General features: G+C 41.2%; 1 protein-coding gene across 1 annotated transcript; it reads left to right on the plus strand.

Annotated features, from left to right (window-relative positions):
• The first annotated feature begins 67 nt into the window (after positions 1–67).
• Positions 68–10,373, plus strand: LOC101798651 (pantetheinase). Its single transcript, XM_013096548.5, has 8 exons — positions 68–161; positions 1,999–2,246; positions 2,353–2,483; positions 3,562–3,754; positions 4,397–4,688; positions 5,682–6,052; positions 6,226–6,396; positions 8,053–10,373. The coding sequence occupies exons 2-8, from the start codon at positions 2,034–2,036 to the stop codon at positions 8,170–8,172; spliced, it is 1,491 nt and encodes a 496-aa protein (XP_012952002.3). The 5' UTR covers positions 68–161; positions 1,999–2,033; the 3' UTR covers positions 8,173–10,373.
• The last annotated feature ends 6,338 nt before the right edge of the window (positions 10,374–16,711 follow it).

Raw genomic sequence — 16,711 nt, forward strand, 5'->3', positions numbered from 1 at the left:
AATCCTTTCCAAATCTACCCATTCGTCCACATACCAACTCACTGTGCATAAAGATAAGTCTGTGCGTAACCACTGATAACAATAGACTATTCTTCCAGGCCAGTACAGGAAAAAAAACAAAAACATTTCTTTATCTGACAGCTGAATCAGGAACAAAGAAGGTAAGAAACCTTAGCAAATGTGATTTTTTTCTGCAGGTGCAGCTTCAGCTTCAAGATTTACAATGGGGTGATCTGTAGATGTAACTAAAGCAGGGTGCAATGGGCAAAATTTAGGAATTATGGCTCCCAAGGACAATGCTGCTCTAACAGAGATCTTTGAGGACTAGAGATCCGCTGAGCTCAGTTATGGAGCGGTGTCCTAACAGGTTTGCCCAGACAAGCAGCCTGCTGGCATCCCTGCTGTGATGTGGAGCGGCCCCCAGAGGCCCCACAGCCCTAAGCCAGGGGTGGCACAGGCGGTGCCCAAGCACCCACCTCTGGCAGCCCTGCCTGCACCCCACACCCTGCACTTTGGCCAGGAATGTGTCTGTTCCGGTCTTTGCTGTGATTTCCTAAACTCCTCTGGCTTGTTTTCCCACTGTGACCTGGGCTTGCTTTCAACTTATTAGAGTAATGCCGGGCCTGAACACTCGGTGAATCTGGCCGGCAATGCGTTTCTTCAGCTGCAGCACAGCGGCGACTTCTCTTTCGGTGGTGTAACCGTGGGGCAGGATTGCTCAATGCCTGTGGCTCTCCGACCTTTGATATTTGAGTCTTTAGGGACACCGTGATTGCATCGCATGGTGTCAACTTTCTGGTGCTCTGGAGAATTCCCAGGTTTCTGCAAGACTTTCCCTATTAAAGTCCCCTGATTTTGCTCACCCTGGTCCTTCTTGTGGGTGACTTCCAGATTTCAGGTCTGGGGCTTTTCAGGGCTCGTGCCTCTGCTGTCCGGTTTTGGTGCTGTCTGCTCTTGAGGCCTGGGCCCTGGACAGCTACATTGCAGCCGTCTATGAGCACAGTGTGCTCTTGCCTGCTTCTTCTGAGGAGGCCTTGATGCTGATGGACAGAAGTAAGATTTCTGGATGGAGCTGCATAGTGAAGAGGAGGATGTTGTCAGGATGAAGAGTATGTTTGTTGATGTCTTACTGAAAAGTCAAGATGATTAGCCAGGTTATGTTCCTTCATCCTCACAGGCACGATGCAGCTTCTAACAGTGGACTGTTAATGAAGCACCTGGAGCTATTGTAGCAAAGTGCTATTTCCAAAATATGCAAAAAATTACTCTTTGTGAGGAATAAAAATTGCTTGCTATAAGCAATTTCTAATTAATTACTGTGAAAAAAATTGCTTTTCATAAAATAGCAAAAAAGGTTTGTTGTTTAATCTTCAAAAAACTAGTTAGTATTTCAGCTCTAGGCAGAAAGATCAGAACAGTTCAAGGGTTAGTGTATACTACAGTGTGTACCTGGGAGGGAGGATGCTCTAAAGTACTCTAGATATGATAAGTTATTGGCCACAAGAGCATAGCGTGGCAAGACCACATAGCTTATAACTGTATGTGGTATCAGCTGCGGCTACGCTCCACTGCATGCAGGTGGTCTGACCTCAACCCTGGCTGCATTTTTAACTGATAGAAGCCAGAGTGAATTTGTGTGGAACAGTGTGCCCTCACCATGAGAGCCTGGGCTAGCGCAGAGATCAGTGTGGAAGCCTGGAGAAAGATGCGAATGGAGCTTGTAAGCGATCCTTCTGTGAAGACGCTTGTAGACCTGTGTTGCTCCTAGCACATTCTCTTAGCCATTTGTTCACCTTTTATTTATGACATTTTAAATTGGAAATGATCCAATTTATGCAACTGTTTCTTTCTCTTCTTACCATAAATGAATGTTCTTGAATGTTGACATGCACTGTACTTCCCCAGATTACTCAATAGAAGATTACTTCCAAAACAAACCTGTTACAAACTTTACTCCTCCTCTTCCCTTCTACTTTATATTCCTCATGACTCTTCCAGACTCAGAGCATTCAAGCAATTGCCAGGCAGCAGCCATGATCCCTCCCTGGCCTGTAGTGCACGCTGCGGTGTTTGCCCTGGCAGCCCTGCAGGCCCTGGCCTCAGACACCTTCATTGCGGCTGTGTACGAGCACGCCGTCATCCTGCCACGTGCCGCTCAAGAGACAGTTTCTCCTGAAGATGCTTTGGCCCTGATGAACAAGAACATGGACATCTTGGAAGGAGCCATCAAGGAAGCAGCCCAGCAGGTACGAGATGTATCCCAAGTGGTGTTAATCGTGTGTTCTCCTCCCGCTGACACCCCTCTGCGGGGATGTACTGATGGAGACTTCTTAACAGAGCCTCTTCTGCCAGGGTGCGCACATCATTGTGACTCCTGAGGATGGCATTTATGGCTGGGTTTTCACAAGAGAAGCCATCTACCCGTACCTGGAGGACATTCCCGATCCAGAGGTGAACTGGATTCCCTGCATTGATCCCACAAGGTGATTCCTTCTGCAGCTGTTTGTCTGGTTTTAAGCTGGTGTCCCGTGGAGTTGTGAGCTGTTCCTGAAAAATGCCTAGGAACTGATTAATTTTTTAATCTCTTAAAAATCCCAAATGCTGTATAAATTAAATGCTTCAAAAAGAACTCTTAATTAAATGTATTTGAAATATGCAAGATAAAAAGCATTGAAACAGCTTCACTTTTGAAAATTAGAAGAGGAGGAAAATGAGGAAATTTTAGGCAACATCATTATTTTGAAATCATGCAAAAGCTTACCACTTCTGACTACTCGAGAAAGTTTTTTGTAACTATAAACCAGTTAATTATCATGGCAAAAGCATGGATTAAACAAGGTGATTCAGATCTCAGCTCATGTGGCCGGAATGATTTCTTAATCAAATAGCACAAAATATTTCTCTAGATTTGAATGAAATGCCTTTCAGGAATCCAACTACTTACACAGTCTGCTATGGCACACCAGGCTTCTCTGAATGTGTGTCAGCCGGGGACACCAAGGGGATAAGGGTTGCCTCTCAACTAAGATTTAGTATTCTTCTGTTTTGGGGCTTTATGTAGCAAGATTTCAAGGGTCTGTAAACGTTGTGACCACTCTTTACCAATGGTTTATAGACAGCTGCCTTAAACAGAGTGAAGAGTTTTTAAAAAGGTCTTTTGAAACTGAGACTCAGATTTTCCTGATCATTAATTTTTAAGTTATTTTAAGTTTATACCTATATATTGGTTTATTCTCTCCCTTGTTTTCTGAAGCTGTCCATAGCTTTGTTTGTATGTTAGCTGGGAATTATATGCACACAGAAAACAACAACTTAGTTTCTTTAAGGGTACAGGAAAGAAGAGCACAGGGAGCCCCTTTTTTACAGTTAAAAGACACCAGGAATTCAAAATGATGCTATGAACAGAGAGGAGAAAAAGAACAGAAGCGATCTTTCCCTTTTACGCCACCTGGGGATATGCAGTTAGTGGAACAGTAAGTTTGAATACATTCAAAAATATTCAAACTTAAACTTGTAATTTTGTTGTTGATGTTTTTGTTTATTTCATATAAAACATCTTAGATTTGCTCCAACACCAGTGCTGGAACGACTCAGCTGCATGGCCAGGAATAACTCCATCTATGTGGTTGCAAACATCGGGGACAAGAAGTCGTGCAATTCCAGTGATCCCAGCTGCCCCAGTGATGGTCGCTACCAGTACAACACCGATGTTGTCTTTGACTCAGAAGGGAAACTGGTGGCTCGTTACCACAAGGTAAAGAGGCACTTCGGCATCACCCTGTAATTGATCATCAGTATACATTTCATCTCTTTGGCACTGATTTCAGCAGATTTATACAATAACGTTAGGTAATTGTAGAGTGACAGCCAATCCAATGCAAGGCTCTTGTGGCCAGAGGGAAGAGCAGGCAAACACTTGATCCATCGGGCACTGTTCCCAGGAGCACCGCAGCTGCAGAAGGCATGCTGGCTATCAAATGCCTCAAGACTACATTAATGAGAGCAAACTGGAATGAAACATTGGCACAGTTGGCCATGCTCAGTAAATGTTAGCTGGTTCTCAGCACAGTTTTAGCCAAACCAGGCAGCACTTTCTCAGGTGATGCCTTGACAGCATTTAGCAGTTAGCATTTGCTCAGCACTGCTGCCAGTAGACATTAGGGACGCATCCACCTCCTGCTCAACAAACCTCTGGGTGAGGGTTTTACTTCCTTTGACTCCCAGTCACCACTGAGCCTTCCCTGGACATCTCCAGTGGCTGTCGAGGAAGCTTTGAGATTTCCTTTACCCAAAGGAATCTCAACCCACAGTTTTGCTTTAATCTCAGATAAAAAAGTGGCAGCTAATAATATTGCCTTATTTTTAGTTTCTGATATGCCATTTTCTTTGCCTGCAGTACAACCTATTTAGACAAGAAACACAGTTTAATTACCCTAAAGAGCCAGAACTTGTCACCTTCAAGACACCCTTTGGAAAGTTTGGCATTTTCACTTGCTTCGACATCCTTTTCCGGGAGCCTGCTGTGGTGCTGGTGAGTGAGCTCCAGGTGGACACGGTGCTCTTCCCAACGGCCTGGATGAACGTCCTGCCCTTTCTGACTGCTGTGGAATTTCACTCTGCATGGGCAATGGGCATGAGAGTCAATTTATTGTCAGCAAATACTCACAACATCAGAATGTCTATGACAGGTGAGTTGCCCTGGGGAAAAGGGGAATAGTCTTCATAGTACAGGATTCAGAAGCAGGCAACATTGTTTTGAAATAGCAAAGTCTCCGGAAAACAGTATTTCAAGAAGACTAAAAATATTCTTGATGCTGTGTTGAATGCAGTAAACCACTACTGGCAAGAAAATGATGAAAGTTCAGGGAGAGGTAATATTAGAATGACATTAAATTTTGGTACTTCAAAAGCAAGGTTTTCTTTCAGAAATGGCACAAACATTCAGTTAAATGTTCACCATCTTGTTTAGAGGCAGCATTTTTTTTGTTTTTTAAATTTCAATCAACAGTTAAATGGATAAAAATGTTTTAAACATAACTTAATAACCCCCCCCCCAAAAAAAAAAAAAAAAAACAGAAAAAAAAAAAAAGGAATTCTCTTTTGTATTGAATAAAGCATTTTCAGATTTTTGTTGCTGATGAAGAATTCGAGATGATATATTTTGGTTCGATACGAATAGATGTCTACTGCCATTTTTTTTTCTGTTAACTGAGAAAACATTTTTCTAGCTGCATATATAGCTACTCCCCAAAGCAGAAGTGAAAGCCACAAAGGAACATTTTTGTCTGCCGTTAAGATACTGGGTTGAATTTGGGCACTGCTCTAGGTTTCCTTTTATGAAATGTAATTATGCCCACAGTTTCCTTCTTGGCATATATATCACTTCCAGAGCTCTAATTTCTGTCATAATTAATGTAAGTCATTAAAAATATATATGGCCTTGTGTGAAATTGCCTCTGAAGTCTCAGATTCAAGATCCAATGAAGCAAAAAACCTTTGGATTTTAGATTTACGTTTTTTTAAATTATGGATGTGTATTTTAGTGTCTCCACACTTTAAAATTCTTCCACAGTTTTCATTAACGAGTTGTCTGAAGACAGCCTCATGTTTACAGGTGACAGAGCCCACGGTGCCACCCGCTGGGAGGTGGTAACAGTGGGTGCCGTGCGTGTCGTTTGCAGGGAGTGGGCTGTTCACGCCGGGCGGAGCGGCCGCCTACTATTACAACAGTAAGACAGAAGAGGGACGTCTCCTGGTAGCCGAGCTGAGTGCACGACCCCGTCTTTCTCCCACCTACCCTCCTGCAGTCAACTGGAGCTTGTACGCTACAAGCGTGAAAAACTTTACAGAAGATATCACTTTTCTGGGAGCTGTCCGGCGTGATATATTCACTTTCAGTGAACTCAAGCACGAAGATGGAAATTATACAGTTTGCCAGAAGGACCTCTGTTGTCATTTGACCTACAGGATGTCAAACAAGAGCAACGATGAAATTTATGTACTTGGTGCATTTGATGGGCTTCATGGTTCTGTCATAAAATACCATTGGCAGGTAATTGGTTCAGAAGGGTTGAGAATGGGTTGTATATACCAAAATTAATGAATCATTCCAAAACATTTGCTCATTCCTACATCATAAGAATTTTTTTTTTTTTTTCTATCAAGTCCAGCTCTAGATTATTGAAATCCTACTGCATGTTACTTTTCTATATCCTCTCACCACAGGTATGCACACTGCTCAAGTGTAAGAGCACAGACCTGAGCACATGTGGGCAGCCGGTGGAGACTGCGCAGACCAAGTTTGACATGTTCTCCCTCAGCGGCACGTTTGGCACTAACTACGTCTTTCCAGAGGTCTTGTACAGCGACGTGCAGCTGGCCCCTGGGGAATTTGAGGTAATGGGACACTCCAAAACTGTTTGACACAAGGTTTTCAAGGCTGTGGTACTGGAAGGGAAACTGCTATGGCAGCTAAGTCAGAACCACTCCAGTTCTACAGAAGAGGACAGTTAAACACATGTACTGAGTTCATCCTCATCGAGAAGAACATATAGATGCTAAGGCTGATAATCTCTTCAGTGTTTTCTTTAGCAAGTATGCATTCCCACTTCACAGCCCAAAGCTATAAATAGCAGCTTTCAATTAGTAATGAGTATTATGCATAAGGGTAGAGATCTAATGCAGTTAAAAATACGGAAAGGTATTTTTAAGTGATTTGTCAGGTTTAATACTTTTTTTACATGAAATTTCATATATTTGTCAAAATATGTTTCCATCCATAAACTTCAGATTACATTTATGTAAAAGACTAGATGAAATCTTTATTGATTTGTAAGAGTTGTTTAATAGTTTGCAAGAGACAATGAAGTCAATGAAAAAAGCTCGTAGAGCTTTAGAGGAAACAAGTTTATCTTATCATATATATGCGTACTACTGTCATAGAGGCTCTAAAAAAGTTACAGGTACCCATAGGTTGTGTACAATGATTTCAGACAGATCTGTAAAAAGTAGCTAAGAAAAGCAACCTATGTCCATTAGACCACAATTCTTTTTACTTCCATCTGGAAATTGTTTAGGGGTCTACAAAGAAAAAGATTTAATATTACTGTCCTAGTGTCGTGGTTTAACCCGGCCGGCAGCTAAACACCACGCAGCCGTTCGCTCACCCTCCCCCCTCCCTCTCTGGGATGGGGGAGAGAAATGGAAAGTGAAGCCCGTGAGTTTAGATAAAGACAGTTTAATAAGACAGGAAAATAATAATAATAACAATAATAATACAATGGTGATAATAGTACTACTATTAATAATGTGTACAAACAAGTGATGCACAATGCAATTGCTCACCACCCGCTGACCGATGCCCAGCCTAACCCCGAGCAGTCCCGGCCCCCTCCCCCGGCTAGCCACCCCTAGATATTGTTTAGCATGACGTCAGATGGTATGGAATACCCCTTTGGCTAGTTTGGGTCACCTGTCCTGGGTCTGTCCCCTCCCAGCTCTTGCTGTACCCCCAGCCTGCCCGTTGGCAGGACAGAGCAAGAAGCTGAGATGTCCTTGGCTTAGTATAAGCACTGCTCTGCAACAATTAAAACATCGGGGTGTTATCAGCACTCTTCTCATCCTAAGCCAAAACACAGCATTCCACCAGCTACTAGGAAGAGAATTAACTCTGTCCTAACTGAAACCAGGACACCTAGATATAACCTACATCACCATGTACAAGTAACTAACAAACCAGCTATTGCCACTCTTGTATTCTTTAGAGATGGAGGAAATGATCTTTCTTACAAAGATGGAGCTGGAAGGACTTTCAAGACTTTCAGGTCCAAGGAAATGTGGGAAGGCAGTGGCAGAGCTGAGCATGATACTTCAATTTTCTGAGCTCTGTTTCAGTGCCTGAAGTGCAAGAACATTTCCATGCATGAAACAGAGGATCGTCTTTAAAAAGTTCTGTGTATAATTATTTGACCTCTAAGGCCTATCCCTTTTGTACCATGCAATACTGCTACTCTGTTAGTGGGTAATAAAATCACTCTTTCTCTTTTCATCTAGGTGCTACCTGATGGACGTCTGGAAAGTAAGAATACCACATCAAAACCACTCTTAACAGCAACACTTTTTGGAAGACGTTACGAAAAGGACCTGAAGCATCCCCTGCGAAACTCCCCATAATGTAACTCCTTAACTGTTACACAAGTAGCATAGGCAGAATGAGAATTTCCCATGGTGACCATGAGCTCCTCATGATTTGTGGCAGTTATCCTGTATCATTCCTGTTCTGCAGTCTTACGCTTCTGTTTAGCAGTTGTGGCAGTTGAGTTTATTTAGGAGAAAGAGATGTGAACACTCTGTTGTGTACCTATATCAGTGGTACATCATTTAAATAGTGCTTGAGCCAATGCAATTATTATTTATGCTCAGTCAGATGAAGTCTCTGATTAGAATTTTTTTTTTATTTTCAAAGATATAATGTAGGTTGCCAGGATAACACTAGTCAGACACTGATACTAAAATGTGTGATGTGAAGTTTGCTAATTTAATGCTGAACAAATCTTCCCCAGAGAAGCCTTGTTGTCCCTTCCTGTTTTTCAGACTGCATGAACACTGCATGAAAAAGTGTCCATGTTCCTCAGCCTTACACACCATTCAGCAGGGCCTTCCTAATGCTTAATGGGCCTTGATGACATTCAGACCACGGTACTTAACTATGAAGAAAAAAACAGCTTTGTAATGGTTTTAGGTGCAATCTCAGAGAGAGAAAGTGGTTCTCCATGACCCACACAGACACCAAGTCTGCTCCGTAAAGGACCTTCAGTTCTGCAATCCCTCTGAGCTTGCATGGCACACATGGCAATCATGGCATACACGTGTTGGGTCCAAGCATTTCAGATCAGACTTAAACATAGTATATTAGAACATTCCACTGGGTATTTGGAAAATTTCTTCAAAACTCTGGAAATGAATGAAATATGTAATGTTTTAGTACCCGAGACACATTTGACCATGTAGTATGAGAAATGTGCATTATTTGGGACTTGTAGCCATTATTATATCTATGTCCCATTACTTGGGTCATGTGAAACTTGGCAGCCCTGGGTCTGGTTTATATCTACCATGTTCTGCAGAGAACAGGCCTCATTTCATCACGTATGCCGTGGAGTGCTCCCTGCCTTAATACTTATCCCATAGCCTTTTGCATCTACTGCCCTTCATATCACTGGCATACAGCATGCACTATGCTTAGCATTGCGCTGCCCTAACTGTGGCACAATAGAAAAACTCTGTGGCTTCCCACCACAAGCACACCAATGTACATTATCCAGAATTTGTTGTAATCCTCTTATTTTTGTTTTCCTTGTGGTGCTGATTCTCAGCGTCCAACTTTGGAGGTTCCTTTGTTTCATCCTGGAAATAAAATAGCTGAGTTTATATTCAGGGGAGGGATTGTGCTACTTGGGAGCAGTTATTCAAACTTGCAAGCCCTCAAGGCTGTGCTGCCTTGTGGCTTGTCCAGCATCTCACCCTTTTCTCACCTGGCCTAAGGTTGTAACCCAGGACAGTCCTTGATCAAACAGGTTTTGGTCAAGAGAGAAGTTGACTCCTCAACAGCAGTACTGTTGGTCATGTAATGGGTACAGGGTTCATAATATCCAGATGTAGAAGACCATGCTGATGGGTGGGAGCTGATCCCCTGCTCCCAGTCTGGTACACTCCAGGAACTTTTATGGTTTGTAACCAGCAGCAATTTCTGAAGGGCAAACAAGAATAAGCATGTTGGTTATGAAGACCTCCAGTGTCAACCTGTTGACAATGTAGGTCCATTGGTTTGCACTGGGTGTCATCAGCCACATACGTAGAGTGAGAAGTGTCTCTGCAGCTGAGCAGCCAGGAGCTTTGCCTTGGGGGTGGTCCCTAAGGTGGTGCTTTCCCATCCATTCTCCGAGTGCTGCTCACTCATCCATGTGCCCCTAAAGAGGTAAAAGAGTAACTAACACCTCACAAATGCTCTGAGAAAGGCAAGTGCTACCCTGACATTGAAACTCCGGTACTGAAAATGACCTTAAAATTTTAAAAAGGCTGCTTCCTGCAGCCCTCTTACCACACAGGTGCTGCAAGAGCTGCAAACTCCAGGGACCTCCTTCTTATGCACCCTGTCACTCACCTCCATCTCTTACTCAGCTGCACCTTCAGCACTTCGGGCAAAATATGCTTTTATTAACCTGCCTAGATTTACTAGCATGGTAGAAAAAAAAAAAAAAAGAGAGAGAGAGGGGGAAAAAAAGAGAGGAACTTCTACTGTAGCTGCATGTGAACATAATTTGACTTCTGTTTTTGTTGCAGTCGAATCACCTGAATAAAATATGATTTCACTGGTTGGAATCAATACTTTTACATGTTAATCCAAAAAAAAAAAAAAAAAAAGAGTTATTTTGGGACGTTTTAGATGTTCCATGCTTCACAGATCATCAGTGTCACTCGCAAAACAGCATTTTTCAAGATGCTCATACTCTAAATCCCGAGTATTTCGTGCATTCCAAATTGACATGAAATTTATAATAATCTTTCTGAATCTGGAGAAGAATGCAACAAATCCCATTCACCTACAAGAGTTTGCGCTGAATTCTAAGAAATTTAACCAGCTGCTAGGTAGAAATTGGAAAAGAGAGAATTTAGTTGATCTTTTGTGAAATAAATAAATAACCATACAAACAAATAAATAGCCTCTCTTATGTTTTCCTTAGGGGAAAGTATTTGAGTTTCTGAAAGATCAAGAGTGTTTGCTGACCCTGGGGTAAACATGCCAAAGAAGAATCAAATTAATTTTTAATGTAATTAATGTCTGTGACTCCACCCCAAAAGCTACTCCAGATGGTATCCTCATGAACTCCATCCTTCTCGGAACTCGAAAAACTTTCTCTTCTCTTGTCAATACGCTTTCTTGGTAAGCAAACAAGACACGCCTTTACACAGTGTCTCTGGTCATACAGAGAGAAAAACAAATCCTTAAGAGGTTTTACTGGTGCAAGACTTCAGATGAAGGTAGAAAAATACTGCATTAAAACAAATGTAATCCAAATTTTATGGCTGACTTAAATAAGACTGGTAACACCTTTGGGAAAACTTAAGCTCTGTGTAAAATCTAATGTATTATATTGTCCACATTGAATTAAGGCAAGCAGACCTTGAGCAACAGTAGAGTGACAGAATCAAAATAATCTGTTATTTTTAAGAGAACAGGACACTACAGCCTTGTTCTTGTACACATATTTTAATCATTATAACCTCAAGTTATCCATTAAATAGCATGGACCAGTGAGGCACAATCAGAGATTGTACAACTATTAGCCACAATAATACAAAACATTTATGAACAACTCATCTTATCATATGTGAATTACTGACAGTAATCATTCCTAAGTACACAGATTCAGTGCAGATTTAGTGGATGACAGACAGAAAGGCCATGCCCTGTGTTTGAGATGAAGAATTCATACATTTCTAATTAACCAAGAACCAAACTGTAGCCCCCACCTCATCCAGATATTGTTTGCCGGGTCACTGTCCACCATCAAGGCAGGAAAACTGAAAAGAGCAATGACTTGCAAAGGTTAATAAAGGTATCAGTAATTATTATAAGGCTTACTACAGCTAATATAGGAACACTTCTCAGTGGCTTATTGAAGTCTGTAACATGTCATGGAGCCCATAGAGAAGAATTACAGCACACCTTCTAAAAATAAACCTCTCAAAAACTGATGCTGTAGACAAACAGCACTTCCTACAGAAGCCACAGATATCCATAACAGTCTTACCTAGTGTCTACCTGTGTATCAGCTAGAAAAACTAGGGATGATAGGTCTTGTGAAGCAGAAGCTTAGCTTATTGACAGCAATATCTTATCTGTCAGTTTAGAAAAAAATTGATAATTAACAAAGGCACTTGGAGCTTCCATCTGTGAAAGTATTAAAATATTTACAACAACCATGCAATATTTTAAGTGTGTAAGTCATACTTACACACTTATCTGAACTGTCTGTTCAGATATTCTCATGGCATTAGTGAATTTGTACTAGAAATATGTACAATATAAAAAACACACTGTAATTACAATTACATGATTATAACTCTGCCTATCCATCATCATTTGCTGCTTTTAACATTAATGTGTATTTTGATGACCTCCTAGCCTTGTAGCATTGATGGTGTAAGGATGCAAGAGTAAAAAGAAGTGTAGGAAGGAGTTAATATTTTTTAATGGCAGAACAAGACCAACTAAAATTGGAATAATCTGATACTGTGCATAGTGAAGTTTACTACATATTCTATTAATTGAAAAGGAATCTATGAAATAAAATTGACAATAAAATATTTGTCCGTAAATGTAATTTTTAACTAAAACAAAGCAGGAAATAAGGAAAGATATTTCATCATATAGACCATAGTAGCTTTCAAATACCACTGAATTTTATATTTTATAATTTATAATTTAATTTTTATAATTTATTTTTTAATTTATAAAAATCTTTCTGAAGTTGGAGAAGAATGGAACAAATCCTATTCACCTGCAAGAGTTTATGTTGAATTCTAAGAAATTTAACCAGCTATGCACTTATCTTCCTACCTGCTAGGTAGAAATTAGAAAAGAGATTTCAGTAATGAAAAATACTACACACAGGTGTAACTTCTTTTCATTAAAGTTGTATTGACTTATTGAGGAATTATAAGCATTAGTGAAGAGCTAAAACTTGGCAAAGATCTGTACTAATTGTTTGCATGAGGACTACCATGTGCTAGGACGTGAGGTTCATAGCTGGGCCTCAAACCCTAATTCCCTCAATCATCTGTGGGGAAAGCAAAATGTCAGCTGCTGTTTCAGGTGTAGCATAAACATATGCCCACTGCTTGTGTTGATAAAATTTTGTGATGAGTATTCATGGGAAAAAAAGCAAGGAAGTCTCATAGTTTCAGAGAAAACTGAAGTATTGCAAAGCCTTAGTGATCATCTAGGGGCTTGTGCAATTCCGGTGATTTTGAACCCTCACTGTGAATGCAGGAACTTTTTGTTTGAATTCTTTTTCTTCCTCACAGACACCAATCACTGAAAATATCCAGCTCAGTTTAATTTTCAGGCAAAACTTCCCTAGTAATTCCTGTCAAAGTTATGAATAGCTTTGAAAAGATCAAAACATCATTCTGAAACATTTATGAAAATCTTAGGGAAAATATATAATAACAAGAAGCTTTGACATTTTAGCACCAAGTCCCTTAAACTGAGCAAAAAGAATAGAGTGAACTTTAGGCCTAGTAAGGTAGTCACTGCTACGTCATAGACTTTGTAGGATATACTCCCTATTCCTTGTTAGAGACCTTCCAAAGTTTTTCAGATAGCGTTTATTATTGTGCTAGCTAAATACTGCTATCTAACATGCTTTCTCTCTTTCCTTTTTTCAGTTTGTCTCCACTAAGGGCCAAACATCTTAACCTAATGATCTTTTCATTGAGGTCTGATAAAGATAAATGGAGACAGTGAGGTAGATATACTACTACTAAAATCAATGTTAGTACGTCAGCTTACATCTGCCGATTGTGCATCTGCAGAGAAAGAGATGTACATCTGAATTCAGACAGCTGGACTCTGTCTTCTTTTCAGTTTACCCTGCAAGGTAGCCCTCACACCACTTAGCAGGGCCTGGCCAGGTTTGGAAGTCATTGGCTCTGCCCAGGAGAGATCCTATAGATAGTGATCCATATAACTGTCACCTTGGCAGCAGTTAGGTTCACCGGCCCCATAGAATTCCTAATACTTGTTTTTGCCACCCAGCTGACAAACAGAAACTGTAAAAAAATTGGTCCAAAATGTGCAAACATTTGTTTTCTTCCACCCCTTAATTGGTTAGTAGTTATCTTCTCTAGCTTTCTCAGAGATGCTCTTAACACTGAGTTGGACACAACAGGTAACATAACCAAATCTCCAACAATATGAAATTTAACAACAGCAAGTACAGGATTGTGCACCTTGGACAGGGCAACCCTCCTACACATACAGACTGGTGAATGAGAGGTTGGAGAGCAGCCCCACAGAAAGGGATCTGTGGGTTCTGGTCAACAGCAAGTTGAACATGAGATGGCAGTGTGCCCTGGCAGCCAAGAGGGCCAGCCATGTCCAAGGTGCATGAAGTATGGCATTGCTAACTGGTTGAGGGAAGAGGCTGTCTTGCTCTGCTCTGGTGCCACCTCACGTCAAGTACTGTGTGCAGTTTTGGGCACCACACTTTAGGAAGGACATAAAATTATTAGAGAGTGTCCAAAGGAGGGCTATGAAGATAGTGAAGGCTCTAGAGAGCAAGATGTATTAGGAGCGGCTGAGGTTCCCTGGTTTGTTCAGCCCAGAGCAGAGCAGGCTGAGGGGAGGCCTCACGGTGGCCTGCAGCTCCCTCAGGAGGGGAGCGGAGGGGCAGGCGCTGAGCTCTGCTCTCTGGGGACAGCGACAGGACCCGAGGGAATGGCATGGAGCTGGGGCAGGGGAGGGTCAGGCTGGGGGTTAGGGAAAGGTTCTGCACCCAGAGACATTCTGCACTGAGACAGGCTCCCCAGGGCAGTGGTCATGTCACTGAGCCTGACAGAGTTCAAAAAGCACTTGGACAATGCTCTCAGACAATAAGGTCTGATTTCTGTAGGGTCTTGTGTGCATCCATGAGTTGGACTCAATGATCCTTGTGGGTCCCTTGCAATTTGGGATATACCGTGATTCCAAATTGCAAAAGCACGTCATAATTCATTCCCGGAAAGTTATTGTTCGAAAGAATAATTATGTTTGCCCAAGCAGAAATCAAATATATCTGACACGGAGATAAAAAAGGGAAGAGCAAGCTGTTAAAACACAGCCATTAAGGCACAATGATGTACTTCCTGGTAGCTAAACTGAAAGACAGAAAGGTTTGGCAGGTGTGGGTAAAAGTACATGTGTGGTGCCTTTCATAACAGATGTCATTTAGCTATACCTCGAGTATCAGATGGCTTTATTTATAAAGACCGGAGTTTTAAAACAATAAAACTTAAGTTTGATCATCCATATTGCTTAGCAACAGTTTTAAACATTCATTTATGTTGAAGACTTCCTAAGCCTTTCTTTAATGTTACACTAGACATTGCAGATTGTTTATTCGTGTTAACATTAGCCTCTGTTTGCAGGGATTCTTCCAAGTTCAGCATTAGACTAAATCAAAAGTAAGCATGCAGCCTCTCTCAGTTGGGGTTCCTACAACAGTTACTTCATGTAACCTCTCTTGGATTTTACCAAGAGTCTTAAAATGCCAGTTGTTTTTTACTGAATCTTTTCTTACAGATCATTGCTCTTCTTTCACCAAGGATGCAACACATAGCCCTCCTTGATTTTCTGAGGCTTATCATTTGATGATATCTTCATATCTTAAGAACATTTGTCATAGCAGCACTTCTACAAACTGAAGAATAATTTCTATCCTCTTGCATAGAGAAGATGAAGTGCAAATGAACTGATGTTTACAGTAGCCAAAAATAACTTGAGATGCAAGAATATATTACATATTACAAAAATACTTTCTATATTTAAGAAGCATTCAAAACATTGTTATCACTGACTTCAGCTGTAATTGCAACCTACTTGTAAAAATCAGCTCTTGGCATGAACCCAGAAAATGAAGATGATGTTCAATGACCCACCTAATACCATGTGTTAACAGACGCATACAGAGCATAATAGAAGGGATGGAAATGAGAATAGGGACTTGTACAAGGGTCCACTTAGAGCATTAGGCCATATAGACACACAGAGCAATGAGACTTGCAAGGAACAGAAGAAGCAGCAAAGGTTGCAGATGTGAACAACATTGCTCACCAGAAAAGGGAAAACAGCAACAAAAACAAAACAGAGAGACACACAGAGAGAGGGAGAAAGATTTACTTTTTTTTTTTTTTTTTTTTCCACCAACCATTGCTTGCAAGAACAAAAAGTTATGCAGGCTGGTGGAGAACCATCTAAGGATGTAAACCTCCTGTTCCTGCCATCTGTTCCTTCCAGTCTCACAGGTATTGTGCAAGAGATGGATAGCAAACAGGAACTTGATAGCAAATAATAAATCAAATTCAAACTGAATCCATGAGGTCCTTACCTCCCATTTGGTGATTCCCAAAGCATATTTAAATGACATACATGTATATCAGCTACTGAGGAAACTGTTCTGGTGAAAAGTCAGACTGCCCATGCATATCTTCCTGAGATGGGGCAGCAGAGGGTGGGCGTGAAAGGGCACAGTTTCTGAAGCTGGTAGTTTCTGTGTAGGTTGAACTGCTGCACCTGCAGTGACATGGCACCAGAGATGCTCGTGCACGGTGCTGCTGCTTCCTGCAGCAGAAAACAACTGCAGAAGCAGAAGATGGCACAGGTTGGTTCCTCCACTTAAAAATGGCCCAGGGTGCAGTAGCGCTGGCATCTTCAATCTGTTGGGCTTACGGATGGGAAATTAGAAACATTCAAATTTACTCAGTGTTTCTAGTCAAGCAACATGCGCCTATCATAGTAAAATCTAACATTTGTGAAAGGTGGCAGAGAGTACTGTGATGTGAGTCCTGTAAGCAACAGGAGATTGCTTATTGACATATAAGCCTTTGTGGACCATTTTATTTTTCAATGGCTTCCTATAGAGCAGCCACCCCTCCAAACCAAAACGTG

Source organism: Anas platyrhynchos, chromosome 3, assembly GCF_047663525.1.
Source record: "Anas platyrhynchos isolate ZD024472 breed Pekin duck chromosome 3, IASCAAS_PekinDuck_T2T, whole genome shotgun sequence".
In the NCBI taxonomy this organism is placed as follows: domain Eukaryota; kingdom Metazoa; phylum Chordata; class Aves; order Anseriformes; family Anatidae; genus Anas; species Anas platyrhynchos.

Bases quoted from the DNA above. Each gene is read 5' to 3' on its own strand.
- LOC101798651 (XM_013096548.5), top strand. From the start codon at position 2,034: ATGATCCCTCCCTGGCCTGTAGTGCACGCTGCGGTGTTTGCCCTGGCA. The intron at 2,247-2,352 runs GTACGAGATGTA...CTCTTCTGCCAG, and splicing joins TCAAGGAAGCAGCCCAGCAG to GGTGCGCACATCATTGTGAC. The intron at 2,484-3,561 runs GTGATTCCTTCT...AAAACATCTTAG, and splicing joins CCCTGCATTGATCCCACAAG to ATTTGCTCCAACACCAGTGC.